Source organism: Magnolia sinica, chromosome 16 (assembly GCF_029962835.1).
Source record: "Magnolia sinica isolate HGM2019 chromosome 16, MsV1, whole genome shotgun sequence".
Lineage (NCBI taxonomy): Eukaryota > Viridiplantae > Streptophyta > Magnoliopsida > Magnoliales > Magnoliaceae > Magnolia > Magnolia sinica.
Window position 1 is genome coordinate 59,910,700 of NC_080588.1, and position 10,206 is coordinate 59,920,905.

A 10,206-nucleotide genomic window follows, 5' to 3' on the forward strand; every position below is an offset into this window, starting at 1 on the left:
TGCTTGCTGATTTGTGTACTGAAATTACCTATCTTGACCATTGCTTGTGTATTATATTTATTCAAGGTGTGATTGTTGATAGGAACCATTGACCCATGTACTAAATCCACCCAAGGACGGCCGTCAATTTGTGAATCTGTCTAATAGTGACCCTTGACTTGACCTCAAATCCATGCACTTGTGACCGTCGATTCATATATCTACTCCGACCATCTGGGACCGTTGATAAACTACTTAAAACTGCCTATCTATAACCATTAGATATCACACCTAGAGAGCCCAAAGTCTGGCCGTTAATCATGTGCCCCAGACCCTATCACCCATTCAGCAAATCTAACCGTCCAACCCATGTATTGTTCCAACCGTTCGCCCAACTCCAACCAAGCAACCAGCACCGTTCATGATCCAATTAATTGATCATCAAGATCTAGCCAACCATCCATCAACCTAAACCGTTTGACAAGTGCACCACCTAACCACCTAGACTAGCCCCTTTTAATGAATCCAAACCGTCCATCATACAGCTTTCCATCTAACCCTCTCTTTTATTGTTTAGAAAGTGTTGTTGTATCATTCTTTTATCTCATTATTTAGAAAAGTCTAGCTGTTTTTTTTTTCTTCTCTTTTCATTCTTTTATATAGTGAGAGAGAACTCACGTACCTAAGTTAGAAAGAGAGAAAGAGACGGTGGTACTCCATATATGTTGGTTTACCGTGAGTGGTTTTCTTGCCCTCTGACGTGAATCAAAGCTTGGGTTTAACTCAGAATGGTGGAGTGTTTTGATGTAAGAGACCAAGTATCTTGAGTGTTGGGGGCTGGTGACATGAGTGCTTGTGAGGTTGCATCTAATGTGAGAAGGTGTGAGGATCATGTAATATGAGGGCACTACAAGAAAATGTGAGGTAGCCGACCGATGGGGATACCCTTTGCCGGCGGCCAGTTTTAATGGCCGCGGGCAAATGGTCCCTATAAAAAGAAAAGGAAAAAACCCTACGTACATTGCCACTCTTTCATCTCCAGCCACACCAATTCTCTCTTTGCCTCTCCCTTTCCACTCGCTCTTCCTCCCTCTCCCTCTCGCGCGCTCTCCCTCCACCTGTCCCTCCCTCTCTCTGCCTCTCCATCTCCCTCTCCACTTGCTCTCCGTCTCACTCTCCCTCTCCCTCTCACTCTCTCTCTCTCTCTCTCTCTCTCTCTCTCTCTCTCTCTCTCCCCTCGGCCCTTTACTGCAGTTCGGCATTCTGTTGCTCGTGAATCTCGGATTCTTAGGTATGATGTAAGGCTTTTCTACAATTTAGAATACCTGATTAGGAATATGCATTAACAAATCCCTAATTAGAGATTTGTATTGTCAAATCCCTTTTTAAGGATTGCTGCTGTTTATTTCATTCACCTCCACTGGATAATAATTTGACTTAAGCATTACTATTTGGTTATTTGAAGACAACGAAATATAACTTCAATTGCATATTGTTCAAGCTAGAGATGCTTCAGGAATTACTATTGGATAAGGTAATACAGCTGTCCCTCTTTGCAACAATGGGGATGACATTGATTGTCATAGATTTCTCTTTTCTCGATATTGTTGTTGATGAAGATGCAAGGGTGGATCCCTTGATCTGCATGACCAATGAGAAGGTCCTGTCATGTGTTCGTTCAATGGATCAAATTGTTCCATAAACTTGTATTTCAGAGTACATATTTTCTTATTGGTTCTTACGGTATCTGATGGAGCTCAATTTCACAGAATAATAGATTTGGTATCTTGTTACTTAAGACTAGTTTAGGGTGTTACTTGTGTTATTATAGTTAATTTGTAAGGGCCTATTTGGATTTATAGAAAGCATGGGAAGTTAGAAAAAATCTTTGGCAGAAAACCTTAGTTCCAGGAAACTGTGGGAAAGGAAATAGTCTATCCTGTTTGTTTTTCCACATGATTTTCACAGAAAATTTGAGGCCTGTTTCCAACTTTATTGTTTGGTGAAACAAAATTTTCTTGAATATTTGATCAAATGACACAATTAATGATGCATCGAGAAAAACTTGCATATGTGTTCATATGCCAAATCAATTCAAAGAATCTGATGGAAACCTTTGTACAACTTAGTTTCTCTGGGAGAGCCAAATCCCTTTCCGTGCGTAGAACTGTTATATCTAGGATTGGAAGATTTGAAAGCTAGAAGAAAATTGAGAAATCCGGTCAAAAAGTGTGGAGATTAAAGATGGCTGGCTGGCTACTTGTTATCTTTTGCTTGGGTTGTCACCTCTGGTTCGTTTTGGTTTCTTGCTTTCTCTGTATCAGAGTTTTTTTTTTTTTTCCTTTTCTTTGATTCTCGTTGTTTCTTTGAAGTGGCTCGCTTGGCTGCCTGTTGGACGATGGGAGAGTCACTTATGTTGTGGCCCAGGCCAGACCTTAGGTGCTGGATCCTTCTAACTAGGTGCCACTCCCATTCAAATCCCAGCATTGGATACTCGCTCCTGCTTCCTACCTCTTTATTCTTGTTTACATTTTGAAAGAAATGCTTCCCTGCTCCCACACTGAATTTGTTGCCGCTTTTCTTTGTGCTTCTTGCAACTATAGCCCGGCCTCTCTTTCTTTTCTTTTGCGTTCCTTTTTGGCTTGAATAAATTGGTGGTTATCCTTTTAAAAAAATGGAGCTGGACTTTCTGATTCGTACAACATTAGAAACAATAACTATGAAAATATCCTTCAAAATTCATTGCTCCACCAAGATCCACAGCCATATTAACCTATAAAACTAAGAAATCTACATGTCTAATTAAAAACACTTAACTAGGATATTCTAGAACCTGTTTCCCTCAAACCAGACTTGGGTGCTGTTTTATGAAACTTATTTTCAGCACTTATACTATTCAGATCGTTTGGCAAATCCAGATTATTAAGTGCTTAAATTAATTTTCACTGAAAATATGGGTCTTTTTTTTTCAGCTCCCCTCCCTTCACTTAATGCTGAAAGTGGTGGTCGATTAAAATTTCTTTTCACTTTTGATTAAAATATCCCTAAGATTATTTTAAATTACAATCACTTTACATTTTCAGCACTTGATTTATTTTCAGAGCTTATTTTTCAGTTTATCAGATGACAACTTAGATTTGTGTAAAACTTCCCGTTGACTAAAGATCTTCTAGATGTTTCTTGTGTTGTATTGTCTTACCGAACTATATAGAACCCAGATCTAGTGTTGTTCTTCTTTTTTTTAGCTGCCAAAATTAGTTGTTTGGTTGCTTATATTTCTGTCTAATCACCTATGTTGAATTAATATGATCACACCTGGCATGGGATTTGTAGTGCATTCAACAGTTGTCTGGAAACCCTAGCGCAGAATTCTTTGAGCATATTGATGGGTACTGATGGCATCCACTGATATTTTGTTTCTAAACAGGATTGTCTTGAATTATTGAACAATCTTCTCCGTAACAATGCATCCGACCAGGTTTGTGGCTTTTAAAGATGCCTAGTCCCAATATGCTTCCGTGGTGATTACTTAAAACAATTTGTGCAGTGCAGATTTTACTGAAGGAAACTGTGGGATTCAAACCGTTAATTTCAATTCTGAAGCTTCGGAAAGGTAGTGCCTACAGTTTCACCCAGAAAAAGGTAAACCGCAACACATGTAACAGACCGTAACTTCCTATTCACATTGTTCTCTTTGCTATAGCTGAAAATTTTTATGCTTATTTTTTCATTGATTAGCTGCAATCTTTTATAGCTTCTTTTTTTAAAAAAAAATTTAATTTTTAATTTCTAATCAATATGCAATCTTTTATCGTTTGCTATTGTCATGGATATGCTTAGATACTTAGCTTACTCCTGACTTGTAACAGATCATTCTCCTTTCCCACAGTTTCCTGGAACTTGTAACAGATCATTCTCCTTTCCCACAGTTTCCTGGAACTTGTAACAGATCATTCTTTAGTAAAAGTGTTGTCTCAACCCATCTAATGATTTTATTAACTTGACAGAATCCCAAATTGGCCTGAAATTCATGCAAACTATGGCACTTATCCCACTAATGCACATTCCTAAGCATTTGATATCATCCCACCAAGTTTGAGAAGCCCCTGCACTATGAATCAGATGGGAGTGTTTATTAGTTTTTTTTTAAAATAAAAATTAAATGCTGAGAATCTGAATTGACTGAAACAAAATCAAGGACTTGGTCACTAAGCACTCTGCACATGTTTGAGAATTCCAACATGCTAGCCTGGGGAACTAGTGCAGTCTTACAGATGTCAGAATACGATTTATTCAGCTGCACCCAGATAACATATCAGAAGATCAGCTTTTATATTTTGAATTTGAAGATGGGTGCTGGATACTTCAATCAAGATGGGAAAATACCTCTCCGATGGTTGTATCCTTCTTTGCCCTGCGAAAGAGCTTCACAGCAGAGCAAAGTATTATCTGCAGTGGAAACACATTCAGAATGATGAAGCTGCTTGCTTATGTTTCAATTTGATGCTTTTCATCATAGAAGACTCATGCGATTTGACAACACAGCTTCTAACTAGGTGTTGCTCCCGCTTCTAGTCACACATTAGACTGTCACTCCCGCTCCTGCTTCCTACCTATTTATACTTATTTACATTAATAGACGCTACTCCACGCCTGCATCCAAATCTGGTGCTGCTTCACTTTATAGTTCGTGAAACTATAGTTTCAAGTACATTGGACAGTTTCCTTTATCTGGCTACAGTCGACCAGAACTCCCTATTTGTTTAAGACAACTACATTTACAGCACAAGTAAGATGCAATAGATACAGATTCCTTTATTTTGATGGAAGCAAACTTGCTCTTTACTTTACCAGGAAACTTCAAATGACATTTGTGTGTATGGTGCATGTATCAGTACACAAAAACACATAGCGTCCGTCCATCCGCATTATTTGCAGACGTTCCTAACAGCAGATTCCTTGATTAGAGATAGATGAGAAGGAAATATTCTCAAATTTCAATCAAAACAGTTGCCGCAACACCCGAATTTAAGGGCAATTCAATGTGAACTGTGACGATGATTGATTTTATTCAAAGTCTGCTTGGTAGTAAGTTTTAATGTTTTAAAACTCCAAATTCTCCAATATTTTGGAATTCAAATACAAAAATATATTTCCCTAATTAAATCATCCATCTTCAACAATGAAAGAGATGAAAAGGGGATATTTGCAAATAGCAAACCAAACCATTTGCATAAAATGAAAAAGCAGGGCAGACAAACAAAATACATAAGACAATCTAATAGCCTGTCTCTACAAGCCTTACCTAGTACAAAGTTTCAGTCCATGTAAAACAGCAAACCCAAAAAAGAAAAAGAAAAGAAAAGAAAAAATAAAAATATGGCTACCAAAGACAGTCAAACTTAAAACCCTTTCTAGGGCTTCAACTCTAGAGGGATGTGTTTATTATTTTTAAATAATATGCAAGTCATCCAAGCGTGCAGCAAGTGGGCCCCACATTGCTCCAACTCCACTTTTTAGAAGAAAAATAGACAATCTTTGCATTTACAGTTTATTCAGAGTTGTTATATATGAGAATGAAGTTGCTAATCTTGATAAACATGCCTTGCTATATATCCCAGTGCATCAATATGGTGTATTTTGCATAGTTTTAAATAGTAGCGAATAAATAATATATTATGGTTCCTTTCAGTTTTGCCAATAATAAATCATTTGCCAATAATAATGCAGAGTTTGCTTTTGGTCTTGCAATAAACTACATTCAGTGAAAGTCTTGTGGAACAGGTAATCCTTTCAGTTTGATTTTGATTATTTTGTAGTTATTTGGATTTTTTTCTGCTTTTCTGTCACTTATTTTGATTATTTTGTAGCGAGATGATGAAAGTCAATTATGATTGATTATGGAATTGTTTAAGTATAGGACAATCAGTTGCCCATTATGGAATTGATTTCTTTATAACAACAGCTCATTTGATAGAAGAGGTAACACCTCTAGCCATGCTCTCTGAGCAGTATCTCCTTTGAAGCCCGCTTTCACATCGACCTAAGGGTCCCAGCGTGGAACTACCAGATCTGCCCGTTGAGTCTAAAAGTGAGACGGAGTGTTTTTTGTTTTTGTTTATTAATCTTATTTTATACTTATACTTATGAAGGCATTTAATATAATAAATTTGATATTGAATTTTTTATTAGTTAGCTAGATGATGAATGTCAATTACAATTGATTATGGAATTGTTTAAGTATAGGACAATCAGTTGCCCATTTGAGAATTTCTATGTGGCCAAGCATAGATATAGTGTGCTTTTGGAGGCATAGAAATTTTCAAATTGTCCCACGTTTAAACAATTCAAGGTTGAATAAATTAGAATGCTTTCGGTTCCTTAATTTAAATGTTCATGCTTATTCTGCGTTGCATCTCTTCGTTTCTCTCTGGTTACGTTTCTTACATTTTATTCCCACGTCAAATATCCTCACATTGTGCGGATACTGGACATGGGAATAAAATGCAAGATTAACGTATCTGAAGAGACATGGGGAGATGCTACCGAAATTTCGGTGTGGGCATTTAAATGGAAACATGAAAGCATTACAATCTATCCGATCTTGGATAGGTGACTGATTTAGTCAATTTGTTAGAGATACCATTAAGGATTTTATTAGATGTCTAAATCTTTGACAATAGTGAATCATCAAGTGAGTTATTCTAGTTAATCTTTCGTAGGAAACTTTGTCGGGCCCACATTGTATTTCCACCAACTTGTCTTTCGAAGTGGCTGAGGAACATAGTAATGGATAAGAGTTGGATTCGTATATCTAGGTACCTCAATAACTTCTAATTGTTATGGCCCATTGGTTAAGATGCATATTTTTGACATGTCCTCTAATTTCATTGGATGGTTTAGGGTGAGCAATGAATACTTAAGTGAAGCTGTGAAATTCTTAGATTTTGCATTTGCAAATGCAAGCAATAGAAGGAGGATCCTATGTCCATGTAAGAAATGCAACAACTACTGGGTGTCTCGACAAGAAGCATACGATCATATTGTGTGTGATGGATTTAATACGAGTTACACCCATTAGTGTTTTCATGGAGAAGCTACGTCTTCTTTTATGCCTACTACTACAAATGTTGAAGGTGATGATCCAGATCCATGTGACGATATGCACGGATTGTTTGAAGATGCATTTGGTTTTTCGTGCCCGGATGGTCAAGAGAGTGATGCAGAATATGGACAATGCATTCCTATTCCCGTCAACACTAAAGGACAATCCGTTGGTGACAATGTTAACAAGTTGACAAACTTCCTGGGACTATAGCACGCAACGGGGAATATGCACCCTTTACATTTACTGATTGGAGGGCACTACCGAATGAGAAAAAGGATGATATGTTGGGACTTGTTATGGTAATGGTGACAATGCTTTCTTTTTTTCTTTTTTCATTTTTTGTTCATTATGTGATTGTCTGGTTTTAACATGTGATGCAGTCCAAGTTTGAGTTTGACGCAGATGCAAAGAAGTGGGTGTTACAATCAATTTGTAAAAAATGGAAGGATTGGAAATGTGAACCGAAAAAACTCCACTATTCTCCTCATGAGACTGACGAGGAGCGGCTCACGGACCTTGATGAGTGGGTCAAAGAGGATCAGTGGAAGGCCCTCATTCAGTTTTGGAACTCTGAAGAGGGGAAGGTATGTGATGAGTAACTATTGATTACTTTATGTTTTAGAATTGCACAATAATCTTTCATTTATATCTTATAATTTGCTCGGTCGGTGTGTTCACATATAGGCTCATACTAAGACAAATTTAGAGAATTAAAAAAAGCAATTAATCGGCCAGGCTGTAAGCTCAAAGAGCTTTACACAGATTCGTGAGGAAGAGGTAAATTTTCATAATCACTCGATTAACCATGTTGGTCTATTTCTTATATATAACTTGTTTACATAATGATAGAGGAAGAAAACGACTAGTGGCGAGGATCTAAGCCGAGCAAATGTGTTTATATTGACCCATAAGTGCAAGAGTGGTAGGCCTGTAGATGAGGCTTCATTAAGAGTAATGGTATATTCATGCATCTAATTGTTATGTTTTATACTTAAAAAAAAATTCTCTCTCATTTATCATTGTACAATCTAAACCGATATTTTTTCTATTGCAGGAACAACTTAATGAACGAATTTCTCAGTAGCCCGATACCTCACAGAATAGCACAGGAAGGAAAGACTTATTCTCTCTAGTAATGGGAGAAGATCGACATGGCCGAGTCCGCACTTATGGGTTAGGCCCCACTCTGACTGATTTGTGGGGAACAACACGTAGCCAATGAAAGATTGCCTCCGCTGCTCAGAGTAAAAATGAAAAATATGAGGGACTGCAGATTAAAGTATCATCCCTAAAATCGGAAGTATCATCCCTAAATGAAATTTTCATCTTTTAAAGAATCTGTGGCACAACTGATATCCTCTAGGACAAATCTGAAATCCACAGTATCAGATAATTTAGCTAATCTCAACCCAAACCAACCGGCCTCATCATCAAGCCAGGTAATTATATGATATATATGCATATATTTACATGTATATTATGTCCTATGTTATATAGAGTTTAGTCGGTATATGATGATTGACACTGAATTATCATTTATAGGGACACTTAGCGAAAAAGGGAAAGACTACGACTTGCAGTAGTACCAAGGTAAATTTTCACACAAATTGAATAGTTCTTTTATTATATTTTGAGATTATTGTGTTCTTAATTAGATATGGTATACAAATGATACAATGTATTGTGTTAAATAGTAAATTTTATTTGTAGGACGTGATCGAAGTTCTTCTTACTAGTATCCGTGGGGTTACTGTTGCTAGAGGAATTGTCTTGAGTAAGGATCCGCTCACAAAAGTAGGCGGGTTCTCACTTGGAAATGGTTTTTGGGAAGTATATATTCAGGTGGCAATTGTATGTGAAGAGACTTTGATGAGACCCTATGGACGATACAGAACAATTGGGGATGCAGCTGGATCAAGTATTTGTTGGCCCGATTGTTGTTGTTTAGTAAGATTTTTATTTTTATTTTATTTTATTTGCATATACAATAGAACTTATATAAGATTGTAAATATTAACTAATTTCTTTTTGTTATTTTGTTTTATAGGTTGTGACAGCTATGGATTGAGCTAAATGGAGGGATCTCACAATTCGGTATGGTTTGCATTGTTCCGTTCTTAAAATGCTATGATGCTCTGTAGCAATGCTTGCAGAGATTTGTATTGTTACTTAAGAATCCAAATCCAAGATTTTCAATCCTTGAGATTTAGATTCTGTAGGTTGTGTTTGTATCTTTTATTGATGGCATAGATACAAGAAGCTCCTGTGCACAGTGGACCTTACAAAGGACTTCTTTTTCAGCTACTCATATCATGTTATGTGTAGTCTTCAAAATGTTGATTTGTGAATGCAGGCACATTCTTAACAAAAATCTAATCTTGTATATTATTTGAATAGTCTAGATTGACATGCGTGTGTGTGCCATGTGTGCAGTGAACATGCTCACCGAGAGTTGTTGTTGCGCAGCACGCCAACAATACAGTGAGCCTAGATCCAATCTTAGGCCTCACCCACAAACGATAAAAGGAAAGAAATATAAACTAGAAATAGATCAAAGTATTCAAAACAAACCACAAGACAAGATATACGTGGAAAAACTCCAAAATAGGGTAAAAAACTACGGATACAAACTTCCACTATGAAGAACAAAGATTACAAAGCAATATACTAACCTCTCCCTTGGAAACACAAAGAAAACCATTTGCCCACACCTTAGAATAATTTTTCCTTACTTTTTTTCTCTATGTGAAAAACCCTAGGAACCCCTGTTTATAGTTTATGAAACTCTCATTTCCGCATCCTAATTGCGAAAGGACTTGCGACACGAAATCCGCGCAAAATCACGGAACGAATCTGCATAACCTCGACTGGTCGTGCAGCCTGCACGACCAGTCGAGAGGACCCCACGACCGGTCGTGAATGAGCTACGACTAGTCGAACACCTCGAGATCAAAAAACAATGCTCGCTGGACTTTGAGTCGAGCCGGTCCACGACCGGTCGAGCTGGACCCTACGACCGGTCGAGCATGGCTCACGACCGGTCGAAGACGGTCCCAGATGTGGCTCCACATCTTAACAATCTCTCACTTGGAGACACATCGCCTTAAACCTTCGTCTTC

At 37.5% G+C, this 10,206-nt stretch overlaps 1 protein-coding gene across 2 annotated transcripts; it reads left to right on the forward strand.

Moving 5' to 3' along the window:
- The first annotated feature begins 7,235 nt into the window (after positions 1-7,235).
- On the forward strand, positions 7,236-9,168 carry LOC131229082 (uncharacterized). Of its 2 annotated transcripts, XM_058224945.1 has the most exons (5): positions 7,931-8,044; positions 8,142-8,526; positions 8,630-8,677; positions 8,798-9,034; positions 9,135-9,168. In XM_058224945.1, exons 2-5 carry the CDS (start codon positions 8,401-8,403, stop codon positions 9,153-9,155), a joined length of 432 nt encoding a protein of 143 aa, XP_058080928.1. In that variant the 5' UTR covers positions 7,931-8,044; positions 8,142-8,400; the 3' UTR covers positions 9,156-9,168. The 2 variants fall into 2 exon arrangements, with proteins under 2 accessions (XP_058080927.1, XP_058080928.1); XM_058224944.1 differs by lacking the exons at positions 7,931-8,044; positions 8,142-8,526; positions 8,630-8,677 and adding exons at positions 7,236-7,386; positions 7,468-7,671 and having other exon boundaries at positions 8,848-9,034.
- The last annotated feature ends 1,038 nt before the right edge of the window (positions 9,169-10,206 follow it).

Coding starts and splice junctions, on each gene's coding strand:
- LOC131229082 (XM_058224944.1), top strand. CDS start 7,313: ATGCACCCTTTACATTTACTGATTGGAGGGCACTACCGAATGAGAAAA. Junction 7,672..8,847: donor GGAACTCTGAAGAGGGGAAG/GTATGTGATGAG, acceptor TACTGTTGCTAG/AGGAATTGTCTTGAGTAAGG. Junction 9,035..9,134: donor GGCCCGATTGTTGTTGTTTA/GTAAGATTTTTA, acceptor TTTGTTTTATAG/GTTGTGACAGCTATGGATTG.